The sequence below is a fragment of the Corythoichthys intestinalis genome, chromosome 12 (genome assembly GCF_030265065.1).
Source record: "Corythoichthys intestinalis isolate RoL2023-P3 chromosome 12, ASM3026506v1, whole genome shotgun sequence".
NCBI lineage: Eukaryota > Metazoa > Chordata > Actinopteri > Syngnathiformes > Syngnathidae > Corythoichthys > Corythoichthys intestinalis.
The window spans coordinates 26,354,012-26,375,459 of NC_080406.1; the positions used below are offsets into that span (position 1 = coordinate 26,354,012).

At 40.3% G+C, this 21,448-nt stretch overlaps 1 protein-coding gene across 4 annotated transcripts in view; it reads left to right on the top strand.

Annotated features, from left to right (window-relative positions):
• osbpl6 (oxysterol binding protein-like 6) overlaps positions 1–21,448 on the top strand; it is a 68,263-nt gene that overhangs the window by 28,648 nt on the left and 18,167 nt on the right. For all 4 annotated transcript variants that reach the window (XM_057853276.1, XM_057853274.1, XM_057853275.1 and 1 more), the window contains 9 exons: positions 865–957; positions 1,292–1,460; positions 6,376–6,506; positions 10,909–11,016; positions 11,316–11,447; positions 14,114–14,201; positions 18,159–18,412; positions 20,135–20,272; positions 20,359–20,422. In XM_057853276.1, the coding sequence (XP_057709259.1) occupies positions 865–957; positions 1,292–1,460; positions 6,376–6,506; positions 10,909–11,016; positions 11,316–11,447; positions 14,114–14,201; positions 18,159–18,412; positions 20,135–20,272; positions 20,359–20,422 (1,177 nt within the window). The remainder of the gene's footprint in view (positions 1–864; positions 958–1,291; positions 1,461–6,375; positions 6,507–10,908; positions 11,017–11,315; positions 11,448–14,113; positions 14,202–18,158; positions 18,413–20,134; positions 20,273–20,358; positions 20,423–21,448) is intronic.

Genomic DNA, 21,448 nt, shown 5'->3' on the forward strand with positions numbered 1-21,448 from the left:
CTGGACAAGACCTGAGACTGGGACGGAGATTTATCTTCCAACAGGACAATGATCCAAAACATAAAGCCAAATCTACAATGGAATGGTTCAAAAATAAAGGTATCCAGGTGTTAGAATGGCCAAGTCAAAGTCCAGACCTGAATCCAATCGAGAATCTGTGGAAAGAGCTGAAGACTGCTGTTCACAAACACTCTCCATCCAACCTCACTGAGCTCGAGCTGTTTTGCAAGGAAGAATGGGCAAGAATGTCAGTCTCTTGATGTGCAAAATTGATAAAAAACATACCCCAAGCAACTTGCAGCTGTAATTGGAGCAAAAGGTGGCGCTACAAAGTATTAACGCAAGGGGGCCGAATAATATTGCACGCCCCACTTTTCAGTTTTTTATTTGTTAAAAAAGTTTAAATTATCCAATAAATTTTGTTCCACTTCACGATTGTGTCCCACTTGTTGTTGATTCTTGACAAAAAACTAAAATTTTATATCTTTATGTTTGAACCCTGAAATGTGGCGAAAGGTTGCAAGGTTCAAGGGGGCCGAATACTTTTGCAAGGCACTGTATGTGCAGTGTTTACGATGAATGGAGCGCAGACTTTTTATTTAAAAAAATAATAAAAATGGAGGTTTTACAGTTCAAAAAAGTGCCAGTCTGCTCCATTGTATTCCCAGACAGACAGGACAGTGCTTATGCTAACACCGGCCACTCATCACATTTGCCTCAGAATTTCATTTGCTTCTCATTTGTTGGAACTTTGTCTGATTTTTAACTTCATAGCAGTCATTTGTACATTCATCTTTGCTTTTTTTGTGACTGCGCGCTTATTAACCCCTCTTTTGCATACTGTGATTCACATTTGCCACATAGACTGCTTGTGTAGAATTGTCAAAGAAAGAGAAACGTTTGAACAGAAGATGGAGGACAAAAAGTGTCGGCAAAGATGCCAAATTCCAGCTTCAGGTACCACTTTGGATTTTTTTTTTTTTTTTGCTGTACGTCTCAAACACATTAAGAGGTCTGACTCTCAGGCATATGTAATGATGATTACCGTATTTTGCCAATTTCCATCATTGGTCTTCTGGGCTTGTTTTTCATTTGTATGTAGTTTTTTTTGGGCCCATGTTTTACCTCATTTGCTTCGTTCATTGTGTGCTTCCTAAAAAAAATACCTGCTTTTCATGCACTTGATTTTCGAGGGTCTCAAGGGACAATGACTTCCATAGAATAACTATGTACGCTGGCTCTCAACATGATTGCGCTTTGCGGTTGATTAACCCGCATCATTTCTCTTTAGGTCCCGCTGTCATCCAGTATGTCGCCTGTCCGCCTCCACTCATCCAACCCTAACCTCTGCGCCGAGATAGGGGACTTTCAAGCTCCCGTCTCTCGGTTGGCGGACAGCGTAGAGTGTACCAGTGACTACATTAAACTGCAGGAGGAATTCTGCACTATTGCCCAAAAAGGTTAGGATCCAAACAAGCATGACTGAAGAAGCGTGAACATGCCCGAACAGAATGGTTTTAAATTATTTGGTCACAGTGTTGATACAGCCTACTAAATTCAGTCAGGGCCTGCCTATATAATAAATTACATGGTTAAAATCAAAGGAACTCAAGGTAATGAATGCATGGGTCGAACATCTTTCATCTAATTAAGTGATAAAGGAACACCTTGACGATGACATTCTTTTTACAAGCCAATACATATGGTCCCAACATGGGTTTAACGTATCTGTGGTAAAATGACAACAATGTGTGTATTTATTCAATACAACGTACTAGCATTATTATGTGAATTAGAATCATATTTTGAGAAGATTCGACTATATACATCAATTTGGCAAAGTGCAGATGACGAGAAATTAGTCTTTTAATCTGTCGTTTAGCCCCTCCTGTCATTATAGCGCTCTAGCGTCCCCAGCTGGAGGTTGACGTCGCTAGGATCCTGATTTCATCTGATTTGGAACTCTGGCCCATTGAGGGGGAATTATTCAGAACGAGGAAAATGCGACAGACAGCATCAAAATATCATGATTGTTTTAATCTCTCTACTCCAATATTTTTACAGGATATTTTTTTATCAAAGTATTTTTCCCCAATTACAAATTAAATGGTATGGTCATGACGAATAACAGTCTTGTGCTAAATGGGAATATGAAATATTAAAAATGCATTTATTCAGTACGAAACTTCAAAAGTACTCCATAATGGTCAAAACTGTCGACTTCTTGCATCTCCCGAACGATTTTTTATGCCACCGGAGATATTCCGGCTTTTGTCATTTCCTTGCCCCGGCTTCGGAGAGCATAAACAAACCAGGAGGCGTGGCAGCTAGCCAACATGCTAACCCGAATGGAGCGGTGTTTCCAAGTCTTATTCTCACCTTTCAAAAACGAAAAATCACACAAAACTACCCCGGATCCTATCACACGGCAGCGGGGTTGTCGATTGTCTTCACCGATCGGCAACCCCGAGTAAGTTACAGCTTGTCGTTCCGCTGCTGTGGGCAAGAGTGCTCGTTGCCGGGGAAGCAGCTGGCGAATGATCGCAGAGCGGCTGTTCCAATCTTTTTCGCCTTTCGAAAATGAAAAATCACACAAAACTACCCCAGATCGTGTCACACGGAGGCTGGGTTGTCGATTTTCTTCACCGATCGGCAACCCCCCACCGGCAGCGAGCAAGTTACAGCTCGTCGTTCCCCTGTTGTGGGCAGGAGCGCTCGTTGCCAAGGAAGAAGCTGGAGAATGACCGCCGGACAAACCGGCCGACGTCGGAGGAACGCGTAGCTGCCCGAGCCCAACCCGAGGACAGTGGTCTATTGCTTGGCACACGAAGAAGGCAGAGGGGGCCTGAAGCCTGGACGATATGGAGAATTGCACGAGCATAAGCCGAGTGTAGCGCTTTCCCAGCGGGCACACAAAGAAGACCGAGGGGGGTTCAACAAGCCGCCGTTCGACGGCAGAGTGGCCTTCTCGGTGGACAAGAAGCATTGTCAGCCACAAAATGCAAGCCACCTCCTTATTAAAACATGTGCCATGATCCAAGTAATTTACACAATACAAGGTCCCACAGTTGTCGGACTTGTTTTGGCCAGTCTCCGCGGTGAACGGGAACCTTTTGAAACCCAAAAGGCTTACACACCTCTCCCTGGTGCAGCAACAAACCCCTGGAACACATTTGGTTGGCGTGATGCGAAAAATAAACGAATTAATCCGCAAAACCTGCTGAATCCGCAGTCCATCTGCATGCTATAAAGCAATGCTGTACTTTGAGATCCTGACCCGAATGACGTCAAATTCGCATTCCTCCTCAATCCAGGTCCCACAGTTGTCGGACTTGTTTTGGCCAGTCTTCGCGGTGAACGGGAACCTTTTGAAACCCAAAAGGCTTACACACCTCTCCTTGGTGCAGCAACAAACCCCTGGAACACATTTGGATGGCGTGATGCGAAAAATAAACGAATTAATCCGCAAAACCTGCTGAATCCGCAGTCCATCTGCATGCTATAAAGCAATGCTGTACTTTGAGATCCTGACCCGAATGACGTCAAATTCGCATTCCTCCTCAATCCAGGAAGTCACCCATTTTCATGGCGCGGAATTCCAAATGAAATAAACATGCTTTTTGCTGTCATAGGCACTTTAAAGGGGCTGCGGTGATCACTCAGCCTTTACAATAATTTGGAATAATTCTTGAATAAATGGTGGTCATATTAGCATCAACACGAGAATGTTATCTTTCTTCAATGCAGGCTAAAACAGAGGCTAATTACCGGTACAAAGTTTATAATGGATTTACCCATCAAAATTACAATTTCATAAGCTTTTAATCATGCTAGATAGTCATTCCCCGGTTAAAATCACAGTCAGAGTGGTTTTCTGAACCATTCATCTATGTTTGAGAAAGTGTCTCCTGACAGCCTGTGGGGCCTGCTGAAACGCTCCATGGTACCTCTCTCCGCCTCTTTCCCCTACCTCCTCCTCTGCTCTGACGTGTGCTGCAGTGCTACCCTCCCCTCCCCGTCAAGGACAAATCTGCATGTAATGCTACAGCATGGCTCACACTTAGCGCTTGGGCAGACTACAAGTGGAAGGAAAAACACACGCCAGCCTTTTCATCGAATAATTTATGTTGTTATTTTATGCATATTTTTGTCTTTGATGCAAAGGAAAGTTTCCTCAGAGAGTAAGAAATGTCTTGACTCTAAAGCAAAACTAAACCGAATCGCTTGAGTGAGGAGAAAGAGAGCGAGAGGGTGGACGAGTTTCTTAAAGAGACAGAGTCCTATTTCCAGCTGTTTGAGTCAGCCATGCTGCAAAGTTTATATTAAGTCGTGTATGAAATATGTAGGTTTCACAAATCAACTCAAGGTAAAATTGTTTCTTAAATGTGCTGTAGAATGCTACCATATGTCTAAGAAATAGGCAGTACCCCTTTAATGTTTTGTCTAGTTAGATGTTTCAACATAGCCATTTGTCCACTTTTGGTGAAGATATCATTTGATATGAAAACCTTTAAGGTATTTGAAATACATTTATCATCCATAGACTTCATAATGTGTTAACAGGACACGGGGCATGGGGACGATTAATAGTGGGCCTATCTCTGTCAAAGCTGACTGAATGGAAACACAGACAAAGAGCTATTTCCGTTGAAAATTCTTGTAAATAAATGCTTAAATCCCTGAATTCTTTATAGATATGGACGTAAAACAGTCTCGATTCTTGGTTAAAAAAAAAAAAAAAAAAAACATGCAAGTAGCATTTATTTTACGTAAATATTGCGAACTATGAGGCTAGTCAGTAAGGAAATTAGCGGCCACCATATGTAAACAAAGAGCTTTTTCCATTGAAAATTCTTGTGAATAATGCTTAAATCTCTGACTTCTTTATAGGTATGGGCGTAAAACAGTCTGGATTCTTGGTTAAAAGCACAAAAGAAAAACCAAAAAAACGTGCAGGTAGCATTTATTTTACGTAAATATGGCTAACTATGAGGCTAGTCAGTAAGGAAATTAGCGGCCACCATATGTAAACAAAGAGCTTTTTTACGTTGAAAATTCTTGTGAATTCTTGTGAATAAATGCTTAAACCCCTGAATTCTTTATAGATATGGACAGTCTTGATTCTTGGTTAAATGCAAAAAAGAAAACCTGCAGTTAGCAGTTATTTTACGTAAATATTGTGAAGTGTAATGCCAATACTGTAGCGGCTAACTTCTCTTATTGATTTTTTTCACGTTTCAAAATGCATGCATGGTACAAAAAAGTATAATAATTACCTTGAATCTTCGAACAAATCACTCCTGAGACAATCCTTCCTGTTTGTATGCGGTATAGCTTTCGTACTTTTTCAACCTAAATCTGGCGTTGAATCGCTGCATGTGTTTGAGAATAACTGCGACCGACTGAAGAGGAGTGTGGGACGGCCCCCCTACTGCGTGGCGCAGTATCTGGGGAATGTGTCCCGTCAATATCATGATGAAGTCTATGATTTATCAACATGACAAAGTCAGCATCATGCAATCATGTTGCTAATTGAAGGTCCAAAATGTGCGTATTAAATGGTAAGAATGCCTAAAACTATCCTCTGTATTATTGTCAGTATGGTCGCACATTTTTCTGTTTGCGTGTATATCTGCATGCGGTTGAGTTAAAAGAAAATTTGTGAACTTTACCAATATGCTTTTTTTAATGTCTACTTAATACAATAAATAAGGTTGAATGGGATAAAAAACAGGTTTACTGTGGATTTGTGTTACCATGGTGAAAAGATGGTCATTCCCATTATTCTGGTGGAGTGGCTCATTCCATTGATATAATACTGACTCAAACAATGAAGTTCTTGTTGCCACAACATTTTCAAGACACTCGTCAAAATATAACAGTTCCTTTCACTAGTTCCTGTTCCCCTCAGTCAAAATGGTACTGTACATCAAGTTTGACCTTCTTTACTCCAGAAAAATATATTCACTATGTGCAAAAACATATGCGGGTGCCTATGTAGACAAGCAATGGACAGTGAGGCGTGTCACATGTGTGCTGCCGTGCAGCTGCAGTTGACTGCTAGCACTAGCTTGGAGGCATTGCACCATTATATAATAAAGTCAGCGACGGCATCCCTCTCTGTCATCCCTCCGCACGCTCATGAGGTGATTTTACATCCGTCACATCAATGTGCTACTAAATGCCTCTGAGATTTGCATTTTGTAGACTGAGATTCCAAACAACTCAATGTGGTCACTAACATCATATTACCCCTCACGCTTACAATTACGTAATCTGTTCTAAGAACGGTACATTGCATCCAAAGCAGCTGACGCCAAGAAATCGTGCTGCGTGACTGATCATTATTTTTTGTGTCATTCTGTTTGTGTGCAGTCCACACACTGCTCAAGTCGGCCTTCAATACAGTAGCCATAGAGAAAGAAAAGATCAAGCAGATTCTGTCTGACCAGGACCAGACCGACCAATCATCGCAGATCTACTCCCTCAGGAAGTCTCTGTCACAGGTAATGAGCCTGTTGTCTTCATCCCAATGTGTAAGGAAGGTGTCTGTTTGGCACATCCGCTGCCTAGTATGACACTGGTTAGCAGGGAAAGTGCTGACTAAGGAACTCCAATTTAAATACAAATATATTCCCACTACAGTTTTATAAACTACTATACATGATGTTTATTCACTACACTCACAGCTTAAAGTGATGTGTGAGATCGTTGAGGTCCAATCTTTTTTCTTATAATAATTGGTGAAGAAAATGAATGTGCTGTGGACTTCATTAATGCTGCTCATTAGAGCTGGCTTCTCTGCCCCAGTGACTTACTGTAATTGGACTGTTCCTCACTCTTTCCATCACCGTGGTAAAATAGGTGTTGCTCTCGTCTTAGTTAAAAGTTTAGCTTATACAGTAGGACAACACTGTAAAATAGCTGGAGGTCACATTTCTTGGCAAAAAGCCCTGTGGGAAAACGATAGACACCCGTCACTATACAGTTAAATTCCAACGCTTAACTGGACACAAATCAATATCACTCTTGCTTTCATTGTGTTTTCATGTTAGCCGTTTCACTCTGGCGGCTCAGAAATTGGCAGACTATAGCCGCTTTTAGACATATACCACAACATTACCGGATGATGTGACCTGCAGTCTACCCGGGTCGTGGCTTTCAGACACAGGCAAATCTACTGGTACTTTACCAGCTCTGCCACGTTCAGATGAGAGGGAAATGTAGCAGTATTCGGCAGCCTTCACGTGGATCGTGTGACACAGGTGTAAAGTCATGCCTGTTTACTTTTTTAGATCTCGCTGAAGAAATAAAGTTAATTTGCTGCGCCGATCTGACCTATTCATTTGTAAGAGACAAAACTGAACATTGATACGTCCTCACTCACAATGTTTATTTAAAAGAATAATAATAGTATGGGGAAAAAAACGCTATGCACACTCTTACTGCTTTTGCTCAGCCATAGAAACTAAGGGTGTAACGGTACATGTATTCGTATTGAACCGTTTCGGTACTTGGTGCTCGGTTCGGAACGGAGGCGTACCGAACGAGTTTCTGACGTAATGTAACCCTTACTTTTCGAGGCTGTGAGTCGATCGGGTTACAGTTTCTTTGTGTATATTATATTTACTTCGTCTTCTCTACTATAATGAGGACCAACACGGTAGGACAGTAAGAAATGTCAACGGCGCGACAACGTGGCCGCCACGAGAATGCAGTGAAACGCGGCCGTTAAAGTCAATCAGCCAATGCACACCAGTCGCAGTGCGGCTACGCATTAAACGCATCCCAGAAGCGGCTCAATGCGATGCACACGAAAAGAACGGCAGAGTTTATTATTTGACGCGAGTCGCGGCGTCAATACTACTAGCTATCAGACCGGGCAGACCGGAAGTCACTCGTGTAAAAATACGGTGGATCCGGTCGATTTTCAAACTAATATGCAATCGTAACTAGGGTTGTTCCGATCATGTTTTTTTGCTCCCGATCCGATCCCGATCGTTTTAGTTTGAGTATCTGCCGATCCTGATATTTCCCAATCCGATTGCTTTTTTTTGCTCCCGATTCAATTCCAATCCTTCCCGATAATTTTTCCCGATCATATACATTTTGGCAATGCATTAAGAAAAAAATGAATAAAACTCGGACGAATATATACATTCAACATACAGTACATAAGTACTGTATTTGTTTATTATGACAATAAATCCTCAAGATGGCATTTACATTATTAACATTCTTTCTGTGAGAGGGATCCACGGATAGAAAGACTTGTGACTTTGTATATTTTGACTAAATATTGCCATGTAGTGTATTTGTTGAGCTTTCAGTAAATGATACTGTAGCCATGGCCAAATGCATGATGGGAAGTGGAACCATGACTGTGCGTAGTGCTACCAAATTGATATATCTTCTCTGCGTTGGGAAATAACATAAGGTGTTAAGAAAAAGATCAATTGCTACCTTGCTTCTCCACATTGCTTCCCATGATATTTCTAATCGTAGGGACAGGGATTGTAAGGCTTTAGCCAATTAAAAAAAGGCTCCAAAGGCTGCCAAAATTCACTCTACTCATTTTACGCTGCCTTTTATCTCTCTATATAGGTAAAACAGCGCCATTACAGATTCAGCGCGACAATGCGTGAGTGGGTCGTGCAGTGCATGCATGAATTGCGTTAAATATTTTAACCTGATACATTTAAAAAAAAAAAAAAAAATACCGCCGTTATCGGGATAAATTTGATAACCCTACCTTAAGCCTAAACTAAAGACTCTGGATGAGTAACATATTATGTCTGTAACGTTAAATACAATTAGAAAACAATTTAGTAAAAATATCTATATATATATATTAAAAAAAGGCATGGCCGATATTTTTTTGCCGATTCCGATACTTTGAAAATGACGTGATCTGACCCGATCGATCGGGCACCTCTAATCGTAACCCACTGTTTGAGTCCATCAGATCTCTTGAGTGGTAGATCGGGGCACAGTTGACTTGTCTTTGTTAATTTACAGTTGTCTTCTCTGCTATAATAATAACCAACACGGCCCCGTGTTCAATACAAAACCCTCCTACCACAACAAAACAAGTAGGAACTAATATTCACATAGGAACTAAAGTTATACAGCATAAAATATACAATATAAATGACTACTACATCACATTTGTAAAATACAAACACATAATAAAATAAGTAATAGCCCATTTCAATAAAATAAATTGAAATGAGCTAAAACACCTGTAATTAAATAATAACACACAGATCCTGCTTACATAATTAAATGTATTAATTTCTGTGTGGCGCTTTAACTTGAGAAAATCTACCAATAAAGCTTCTGAAAACCGTTCATAAGAAGAACAAAATTAATTGAGGCATTTCATTTGTAAAAATACGTGTTAAAATCTTTGTCATTGGGATTGCTTTTCTCTTTAGCACAGGACTTCTTTTTTCTTCTTTCTTTTAGAAAGAAAGCTGACTAATACGTGGGGTCTGAAAGGCAAATTGTTGATGTAAATACCCGCTACTTTTTGAGCAGAATTCTAGCATTGTATAGGCTACTGTTCCTACTGTTGAAAGCACAAACGTGTGAATAAACAACTAGCACATTTATATTTTGCATTTTGTTTTCTTACTGTACCGAAAATTAACCGAACTGTGACCTCAAAACCGAGGTACGTACCGAATCGAGATTTTTGTGTACCGTTACACCCCTAATAGAAACCCACGCTGTCCCATTCAAAAGTTAACAGATGCTTCATAAGCCCTAAAATTGGCAAACAGTTGTCATTTCTAGTTTGTTAATGAGTTAGTTAATGAGTTCTTTGTTTGCTGCTTGTCAAATGTTACTTCATGAATGATGATGAATGAGGATTGTAGTGCAGCGCGCTGTAGTCACATGATAGCTACGCCATCAACCACTTCACCCTGAAGCCTAACATTACCTGCTGCATTCATACATAGTTCAAGTGTACGGGACTTGTGACTAGGTTGCGATCAGGTAAAGTTATGGCTAATGTCCGTGACAACTGAGCCGGCAAATTGTGTTCCGTGTAAATACTGCAACATCACCGGACCTAATCTTATATCTGAAGGGGGTTTAAGAGAGTAAAAGGCCCATTATTAACAAAATCACATGCTGAAGAAACACGCAGTAACTACTTAATGTTTATTTACTCTTAATGCTTGAATCATTTAGATTACATTGGTCTTCAGAGGTTTTCCCTGCACCAGTGGTAATGATGTGCTAACTATGCCGACTTATTTCTTATCATGCATTAATATCTTTGGCCAAATTGTTTGATAAACTAACTTTTATTTGCTGACATCGAGAGCAGTGGGTGTTTTCAATTGCACTGAAATATGATATGTAGCTGCGTTTCCATTTCCCCGAGTAAATTGCGAAACCGAAATTTCGCAATGAAAATTCCTGAATTTTGAAAAAACACTTAACTATCGCATTTTTATTTTCCATATTTTCATGAGAAATATTTTTGGACGTTTATTCAGCATAGTAAATCATACCTTGTAGAGCGAAATGGAAAATGTTCGAATTTTTACACAACAGAACATGACGTACTGTACGAAGTCAGGCTATCACTTCTCTACCCACAAAAAGTTTGGGGCATCCATCTTCCTTCAGTCAAAACTCACGGGATGTGACTTCAGGAGAGTTACGAGACTTTTTCAAAAATGACTTGTATGAAATGCTTCGGTGACAATTTTACTTTCACAAAATTTTTGAAATATTGCTTTTATTTTGTAGAAGACTAATGGAGCTGCAGCCATTGACTGGCAGTCCTCCCAGTTAAAATGCATGAGACCTCTATCACCGTCAATGACAGCCAATGAACTAATAAATTATTAATATCACAACAACCTAATTCCGTTTTTTGTTCTCCAAAAGGCCGTGTCCCAAAATGCAGAACTTCGAAGCCGACTCAACCGCATCCACTCCGAGTCTGTCCTGTCAGAACAAGTCGTGAGTGTGAATATCATCTCCACTCCTGACGAGGTAGGCAACTGTGTTCATTATGGCACTGACAGTACTAATTTAGGGCTCCCATATTGATAAAACGACCGGGCGGCCAGGTAGTTGCATTATTGGTTTCCTGCCTTATTGATCGATGGCCTTACAGATTGATGTATTTTTCATTAGGCTCAGTTATGTTTTAAGGGTTCATTATTCGGTGCGTACGCTGACATAAATATTACAAGAAAATGAATAATTAGAAACGGATGGAAGCTTAGCATAGAATGAACTCTTGTGTCTGTTCTCATGCGCATCTGACGTTTGCATATGTTTTCCGGCAGGTTGTGGAGCAGATGGGGATCCCACTGACTCAGCAAGCATCTAATGAGAGCCGACTCTCCATGTCGGAGTCCGTCTCTGAGTTCTTTGATGCCCAGGAAGTGCTCCTGTCTGCCAGCTCGTCAGAGAATGAGGTAATTTGAGACTTTGAGGCCGACCACTTTGCATCTAATGAGAGCAGCCCAAGAGGTTAAAATAGCAGATTTAACAGAAACTCAATCATAGCCAGGCACGAAGAGGAGTTGCTTGCTAATTGGAAGGAAGACCTCAATCCTCCTTTGGCTTCAATTTGCTATTTTATTTCTTTTACATTTAATTAAAAATTAAGCTTTCCGGTCTGTTTAAATAATATGGCCAATTTTAAATAGGTCTGCTATAAAGAATCAACAACTAATCGACTATCAACTATTTTAATAGTCGTTTAGTGGTTTAGAAACATTGCTAAGCTCAGAATTGTCCAAATTCTACTTTGTCAGCCTCTTAACTTATTGGCTACCATCAGAGGTGGGTAGTAACGTGTTACTCAAGTAAATGTAACTGAGTACATATAACTTTTTGAGAAAAATGTACTTCTCTGAGTAGTTTTATAAAGCCATACTTTTTACTTTTACTTGAGTAGATTTGTGAAGAAGAAACGCTACTCTTACTCTCTTACTTTGGGCTGAACAAGTCGTTACATTTTCTCCCTTTATTCTACATATTAGTTTTGACTTTTTTTGCCAGAGATGCCAACAGTGATTACCACTTTTACCAATGAGACGTCGCAACAATAATCACATGACTCCATTATACCAAGCAGACGCCAGCTTGCTGTTGTATGATCACGCCAGCCTGTACAATCATGTGGCGTCTTTAAAGCACTGTAAAAAATGAAGTATTTGACATAGAGCACTGCCCTCAACATGACTCAAAAGTGCGGATTTAAACCTCTTTCCCAGTTTTTATTTGGCGGCGATTGACCACAAAAAACTGATATGATCATTTTAATTTCGTAATAGTAACTACGAAGGAATTATTCACTATTCAAACTAGGAATTTTCTCCACTAGAGGGCACTCATGCTCTTTGGACGAATAATGCTTCATTATTTTTTTTTTCTCGGCGGAATACTTTTTTTTTTTTTTGGTATTTCTTTAACTTAATGTGATTATGTAATGGGCTATTGTATAGTATCATTATAACAACAGCTCATATAGATAACTGTGTTGCGCAAAAAAATGTTTAAAAAAACCAATCAAACAAAAATGTAAGCCGTTACTCACAATGTTACTCATTACTTGAGTATTCTTTTCACCAAATACTTTACTTTTACTTGAGTACATTTTTTAGATGATCATGTTTAATTTTACTTAATATTATTCTGAAGTAACGCTACTCTAAAATCTTTGGCTACTTACCCACCTCTGGCTACCATTGACGGCCATAGACATCCAATCCATTTTGACTGCGAGCTGCTGGCAGCAATCGCCTTGAATGACAGTGAATGTGAATGGCAGAGAATAGTAAATATTTTCTTCCTTCATTTATCTTCTGTACTGCTTATACACACGAGGGTTACGGAAGGTGCTGAAGGCCTTTCCCAACTAACTATGGGTAAGAGGATGGGTACACCCTGAATCGGTTGCCAGACAATCGCAGGCACATACTGACAAAAAAAACCTTTCACACTCACACCAATGTAGAATTTAGTGTCTTCAATCAGCCTATCATACAAGCCATGTTTTTGGGATGTGGGAGGAAGTCAGAGTACCCGGAGAAAACCTACGCATGCACGGGGAGAACATGCAAACTCCACACACGAAGGCCAGTGCCCAGGATTGAACCTGAATCTCAGACCTGTGAGGCCACTCGGTCACCTTGCCGCTGTCTTAATCAGGTTTCTTTTTATTTTTTATTTAAAAAACATTTATAAATATAATCAGAGGTGGGCAGTAATGTGTTACATTTACTCTGTAACATTTACTTGAGTAACTTTTTGAGAAAAATGCACTTCTTAGAGTAGTTTTACCACACAATACTTTTTACTTTTACTTGAGTAGATTTGTGAAGAAGAAACACTACTCTTACTCTGCTACTTTGGGCTACACTAGAGTCGTTACATTTTTCCTCTTTATTCTACATACTGACCTTATTTTTGCCAGAGACTCATTTATTTTAATAAAATTTCCCTTTTTCAATTCAAAAGATTATATTTACTTTTTAACTTACTTTTAACTTTAAATTAGGTTTTATAAATCTGTCATTTAGATTAATAGAATAAAATTAAAAAATAGAAAATGGAAGGAAAAATACACCATTCTTTTTTTATTGTAAAGAAATTAAACAAAAAAATACAGCAAATATTCCCAAATTTCTGTTATATCAACATTAGTTAACACGATTTATATATGAACGGTTTAGTAAACTAATCACAAAAATTATTGGCGATTAGTTGACTATCACAATAATCGTTTGTGGAAGCCCTACGTAAAGCCATTATTTCTGCCTGCCAACTATGTAGCCTCTGAGGGGGTGTTAAAGCCAGTTGTTCTCCAGGCTTGCATTGAGCCATGTGAAGGATCACTCCCAGAGGACATTTATCACACTGTAGCATGAAGGCAGGCCCATTCAAAACCATGTTGGCCAAACCAAAGCACTGCAACACGGGCTTATGCAGATATGCTTTCATGAAAAAGTGCTGAAATGTGATGTGACAATGTGATGTGGTGCTGCAGCTTCTTCCACTCAAGTATGGCCAAACCTGCCTACAATTTGCATTGGACTCTATCCTGAATCTTTCCTATATATCTGTTCCCCTTCAGGGCTCAGACGATGAGTCATACGTCAGTGATGTGAGCGATAACATCTCTGAGGACAACGCCAGCGTGACCGATAATGTCTCCAGACAAAGTAGGTCCACCTCATCGTGCGCCGTCGCTAACTTCGATTCCAGTTTTGTGTCAGAAATGGGCCACTGTAACTTGACAGAGGATCCTATTCTGAGGAAACTAAACACTGACTCACACTCGGAGAGCTCATTTATCATTGTTGCTGAAGCCACTGACTTTACTCGGCTGTTCTGTGTCTAGATCTTAGGCTTTATGTGTGGGGAGTGACGGGATCTCCCTCTTTCATCTCTGTCAAATCCCACACTTAGTAATACACCGCGCCTCATCAGAGGTAACTCCTTAGTAGTCATGTCTCAGAAACAACTACATCTTGCTTCATTATTTCAAGGTCATGCAGACAACACGGTGGGCTCTAAAAGGAAGCAACAAGAACACTCAGCCTGCATTTTAGCATTAGACAAATGAAAAATCTGCTGCTTCAGCGCAATTCAGCATGATTTGAGATGTATTCTACATGCAGGTGCATTTTAATAAATATTAATGTCGTTGAAATGTTCAGTTATTTCATGAGTTTATAAAAAATATGCCGTTGTTTAACATATAAAAATAATTCTTGAGATTTTTATTTTTATGTATAGCCATTAAAATTACAGTGGTACCTCTACTTATAACATTAATTGGTTCTGGAAGTAGTCTTGTTACCTGAAAATTCGGTAAGTAGAGGCGCGTTTTCCATGTAAATGCCCTAATCCATTCCAAGCACGACTGAAACACCACATTAAATTTTATAATCGAGGTAAACACGAAATAAAACAACAGCCTAACACATTTGAATCATTCCAGATACGGTAATTTTCACACTATAAGGCGCACCGGACTATAAGCCGCCACCCACCAAATTTGACACGAAAACGGCATTGGTTCAGCTGTCCTCACTGTATTATGAGATATTTACACCAAAAGATATCAACCGGTAACAATTTATTTGACAGATGCATCATATGACTGTCATAAGACCAAATGAACCACCATGGAGCTTTGGGCCAATTGGCTGCAAAGCTTCATTGTTTCAAGAAGCTTCAATTTGGCCATCACTGTTCTCTTGGGGGATACAGTCAACCTCTGCTGCCACCTGCTGTCAACACTGTTGTCGTCCAACATGCCTCCTAGCATGTATTGCAGCGCTACAGATGTAAATAACAAATCAAAATAAAAAATGTTCTGTGCCAAGTATCTCTTCAGTTACTGTTCTAGTTGTTTCATTCATTGCTAGTTATGGAATTTGGTAACTCTTTATTTGGCAGTGGCGCCATAAGACTGGTATAAGACCATCATAATTATGACATGACACTGCCATGAGCATTAATGAATGCTTATGACAGATGTCATTTTGTGCCATCCAGGAAATTATCTCCCTTTTGAACGGATGTAAAAGATATGAGCGGGACATAAATTGAGTTAGTGACATAATTTGCCGGAAGACCTTAATGACATAACAACAATCTGTCATAAGCATTCATTAATGCCCATGATACAGTCATGTCATTATTATGACGGTCTTATGGCAGTCTTATGACGCCGCTGTCAAATAAGTCTTACCTATTAACTCAAATAAATCAACAAATGAGCCGCACTGAACTATAAGCCACAGGATTCAAAATGAGGGGAAAAAGAAGTGGCTTATAGTCCGAAAATTACGGTACCTAACCTAACCTAACCGTTAATACTTGTAATGAAGTAGATAATATAACATAATGCAAAGGAAAAAAGAAAAATATATAACTTAACTTTCAGGTGAGGCAATGTGCTCTTTCACGAGATCGATGGTGTCTATCGCCTAGCTCATCGTTCATCAAACAAAAACTTGAGGAGACCTGTGCTCTAATGTAGTGAACACTCTAATGTAGTGACCAGTCTGGGCTTAAAAAAAACCTTTGTGAGATAAAAACGCATGGAAACTTCTGCTCATTTGGCTCAGATGTCAACCCGCTAAACAACAATACCGTCGCGCCTGTAGACTGTATCATACCGTGACACCCAAATTGAAATGTCGTCAACAAAAGACCAGTAGGAGAGAAGAATCCCATTAAGGAAGCATGATGGGAAAGATTATGACCAATTTGGCAGTGGGGTGTTATGGCGCGACATTTAAAAGCAGAAAGCGCATACCGGTATGTATATTTTACAATATTGTATAGCATTTTTGCCTCTCGTAACCTGAAATTTCTTGCTCAACCAGAGGCAATATTTTCCAGTTTAGGTGTCTCGTAACCTAAAATTTACATTTGTATGGGTACCACTGTATACAAATGCTTTATTGTGTGTGGAGTAAGCATCTGAACAAATGAAAATGTGATTTTTCATGTGAAAAGTATGTAAAACCTGAATAATAATACAGATTGTTTTTGTTTTTTTACAATTACATTTTAAGATCTTGCAAGCAAAGACCCCATATTATGTTTTTTCATCCAATTTAACCTAAAATTATGGCATTGTTTACAAAACACGAAGGAAATGGTCCAATAATTTTGTTGTTCGGCCCTTTTTCCAAAAACACAAATTAAAACCACCGGTTTCGTACTTCCATTACATTTGTCGCAAAGACTGAGCTACCATACACAACTTCAAGGTCCCGCCTTCCCTCCCTACACCCACAATACCAGCTTGTGTCATTTTAAATTCAAATGAACCACAGCGTGGTGCAAGCAATTCGTTCCGAGCAAAAAGCGTCACATGGTCAATGACGTCTAAAGCAGTTTCAGGAAGAGCGACGCTTCGGACGTCATCAGTCACGTGACAGTTGTCATTTGATACAAGCTCAGGCACTTTGGAGGTTCATTAGCATGACACAACCTTCAGAGCTTCAGTTTTGTTTGTCCATCTCTATCCTATAGTTTAAAAAATTGTGTGATTAGGCATGTGCAGGTATGATATTCTGACGGTATGATAACCTTAAGCCAAAATATCATGGTTTCACGGTATTGCAATTACAGCTCTAAAATGTGTTACTTTGTTTAAAAAAAAAATTTTTTTTATCCTCTATTGAACAGGATTTTTCAAAACATTGGCAAATTGGAACATAAGTATCATTTTAAGTTAAAATAAATGAAGGGAGGAAAAAATATATATATATTCTAAATAAAATTAAAATGAATGCAGTCCTTTAGGTGAGCCTAAACCCACAGCCAGAGCTCAACATCATTACCATCACAACAAAAATAATTGAATAATCCTCCATAAAAAGCACATGTGTATGACTCTCATCATGTTTACACTATACACACACTCTTCCTCATACACAGTTACCAGAGAGAAAAAAAACACCACGTTTTACCACCGCTAGACACACTAAATACGCTAGAGTTAATTCTCGTAGCTGGTGAGAAACGTTCATGACAGTGCTAACTAACCTTTAATTTTGTATAAATGCGAAATCATATTAGAGGTATTACCTCCTCGGCAGACAGCCTCCGCAAACATGTTTTACATGTCAGTTGGCCCTCCTCCTCTAAGCCTTGGCCGTCTCAAAGTTTTCTGTAGCAGAAGTATGCCCATAACAGCGATTTCGCTTTTTTCGATGGGGGGAAAAGTTAAGGAGTTTCACCTCCTCCAGCCATTGTGTAGCACAGCTGACTCACTGACAAAGAGCAACAATCGGTGGGGGAGGGTTGGGCGAGGGATTTCTCAATGCATTTTTGGGACATAAATAGCTAATACCTTAGGGAAGGTATGACAGATTTTTGCGGTTTTGAAACCTTGAAGTTTTCATACCTCAGTATACTTTGAAACCAGTAATCAGCTAATGTCTTGCTGTGATAGATGAAAACTAAAATCGGTTTGGTGTTCTCCACCCTCAAATTAATTATAAGCAAATATCAGACCTAAAACGAAAAGTTGTGTTGCCAAGTGTAATTAATGACGTTATCATTGACTTGGGAAAATAGCAATGCTAAGATTAAACAGCATCCTGAAAGTCTCGCCAAAACAAAAAGCCACATGGGATGTTTTCTCTTCTCAGTGGCCAACGGAGACTTCGCCGGGTGCGCCTTCCGCAACGGGCGACGCATCTGTCTCCCGGCGCCTTGTCCCGACACCGGCAACATCAACCTGTGGAATATCTTGCGGAACAACATCGGCAAAGACCTGTCCAAAGTGTCCATGCCAGTGGAGCTTAATGAGCCTCTTAACACGCTTCAGCGCATGTGTGAAGAGCTGGAGTACAGCGAGCTGCTTGACAAAGCTGCTGAAACGGAGGATCCCTTTGAACGCATGGTAAAACCCTCAACTCGTTGGCTGCCAATGATGACGAGAGACCAGCGTCTCACCAAGTCGACGCTTCGTATCTTATCTTTAAAACATGCTGGTCCCCTCCGATTGTTGTTATTAGTAAAGATGCACCGATACCGATACTAGTATCGGCAGGGGGCGCCGATCCGGCCCGAAATGGTGGTATCGGTATCGGCGAGTACCAACAAAGACGGCGCCGATACCATTTACCGGTCCATTATTATAACATTTGACCACAGCCTTTCTCTCCTCCTGGCGCTCACTACACTCTGTCTCTGTGTTGTGTGATGACACGTGAACACCAAGCAGGTATCGCTATTGGCCTGCTCCAGACCAATGAGAGCAGGCCAATAGCCACTCCTGACCAATCAAAAGGGGGCTTTTTCATATGGACGAAAAACAAACCAGGAAATATGGCGGCGCCGCAGCGGTCAGGAAATATTTCCAAATAGAAATCCCGTCGATTAAAATCAATGGCTACATGCAAGATTTGCGGCCTGAAAGTTTGGAGATGTGGAGTTAAATCAGCCAGTTTCAGTACCTCGAACTTGATAAAACATTTGAAGACGAAACGTGAACGAACACAACGAGTTTGAGCCTGCAAGAGCTGGACTGCTATCCAGAGGAAGAAGGCCGCTGTACCGGAGCAGCTGATCTCTGGTCAGTTCACTTCGTCTACTTTACTTTTATTGTCTTTTACTGAAAGAAATGCCGCAGTAATTTGGGAAGTGTTTCCAAAGTATTGTTGCCACCTTTCAGAAATAGAAATAAGGGACTCCCACCTCCCGAAAAAAAGGAGAGACGGGATGCTGTGGTCAATTATTATTACTTATAATTGTTAGTGCCCGCAAATGCGGAAACAAGGTCAACCTCGAAGCAGACAACAAGCGGGGGATACATAAAAGGGTTTAATGATTGCAAACAAAAAATAACACGCGATCGCGGGACAGTAGAAATAACAAAAGGAGTCCGTGACAGCAGGTCGACGGACAAACTAAGACGATAGGCTGCGGTTACAAACGAGAGCAGCACACTAACAGAAAAACCCAATGCAGGGGCATAAAAAGCAAATGTAGCGAGATTATTGTGCCAGATGTCAAATAGCGATCAGCAAGGCAAATATCTCGGCAGCCTTCTCTGAGATTACCCGTGTTTAAATGCTGCGTTGATGAACCTGCATTGGATTCAAGTGCCACGCCCCCACGCCCAGCAACAAAACACAATCTAACCAGCAGCAGAATGTGACAAAAATTTTATGAAAGTTGCACTGGTTGGACTTTGAGAGGTTTAAAAAAGTTTATTCAGTTCATTCAGAGTTTATTATTATGAATTTATTTTTACTTTCTTACTGTTGGGCTAGTATTATACATGTTTTATTAATTTCACAAATTTAGCACTATTTTGGCCTTTGAGAGCGGAAGGTTTATTCAACTATTGTCTACTAGGGTTTAGTGTACTTTTTCCTATTTTGCAAAGGTAAGCAACAGCCTGACAAAGCCTTGATAGCAATGATTTCACATCCAATTATGTAGCTCTTTGGAAAAAAAAAAAAAAATTAAGAAAAAAAAATATATATATATATAATCGGGGTGGTATCGGTATGGTATCGGTATTGGCCGATACTGCACAGCCAGGTATCGGTATCGGGGCCAAAAAATGGTATCGGTGCAACACTAGTTATTAGTGGTGTTGTTTTGCTTCTGCCAGGTTCTGGTCGCTGCCTTCGCCGTCTCAGGATACTCATCCACCTACTACAGAGCAGGAAGTAAGCCATTCAACCCGCTCCTTGGAGAGACGTACGAATGTATAAGAGAAGACAAGGGCTTCTGCTTTTTCTCTGAACAGGTACCGCCACTCAAATAGCTTTCCTTTTTGCCTTTCATTTTTTATAATTGACGATGACAATGTAGACTTTGACTTCTTCTCTCAAGGTGAGCCATCACCCTCCCATCTCTGCCTGTCACTGTGAGTCCAAGAACTTCACCTTCTGGCAAGGTATTTCTACGTCTCAGAATAGTGAAAGGTTACCCCACTTAGTGGGACAGTATACAGTGCCCTCCATAATTATTGGCACCCCTGGTTAAGATGTGTTTTTTAGCTTCTAATGTATTTTTTAAATTCAAATAATAAGGGACCTTAATGGCAAAAAAGGGGAAAAATCCAACCTTCAATACAAGTGCATTTATTCAGTGGTGGTGTTAATACTTTGTACAACACCCTTTTGCCAACAAAACAAGGTCTGGGGACTGAGATGGCCATGGGAGGAGCTTGATTTTGTGTCTGGTGAACCATTTCTGTGTAGATTTGGCCATATGTTTAAGGTCATTGTCTTGCTGAAAGACCCAGTGAGGACCCATCTTCAGCTTTCGGGCAGAGGGCAACAGATTTTGATTTAAAATGTCCTGGTATTTCAAAGCATTCATGATGCCATGCACCCCAACAAGGTTCCCAGGGCCTTTGGAAGCAAAACAGCCCCACAGCATCACTGACCCACCCTCATACTTCACAGTGGGTATGAGGTGCTTTTCAGCATGCGCATCTTTCGTGGCACGCCAGACCCACTTAGAGTGTTTGGTTCCAAAAAGCTCAATCTTGGTCTCATCTGACCAAAGCACACGGTCCCAGTTGAGGCCCGGGACCGTGTGCTTTGGTCATCACTGGCTTCAACTGGGACCGGGTGCTTTGGTCATATGAGACCAAGATTGAGCTTGGGTCTGGCGTGCCACGAAAGATGCGCATGCTGAAAACGCATGCCACAAAAGATGTGCATGCTGAAAAGCACCTCATACCCACTGTGAAGTATGGGGGTGGGTCAGTGATGCTGTGGGGCTATATATCGGACATGCCTTTTTTTAATATATAATTTTTTAATAAATCATTTTCTAATTGTATTTAACGTTACAGACAAAATGTCTTACACTCCTCCAGAGTCTTTAGTTTTGGTTTAAAGATTGGTTCATAATAACAAACATAAATCCTCCCCTGCCATTTATTGTCGCACTCACAAAGTGTGGCACCGGA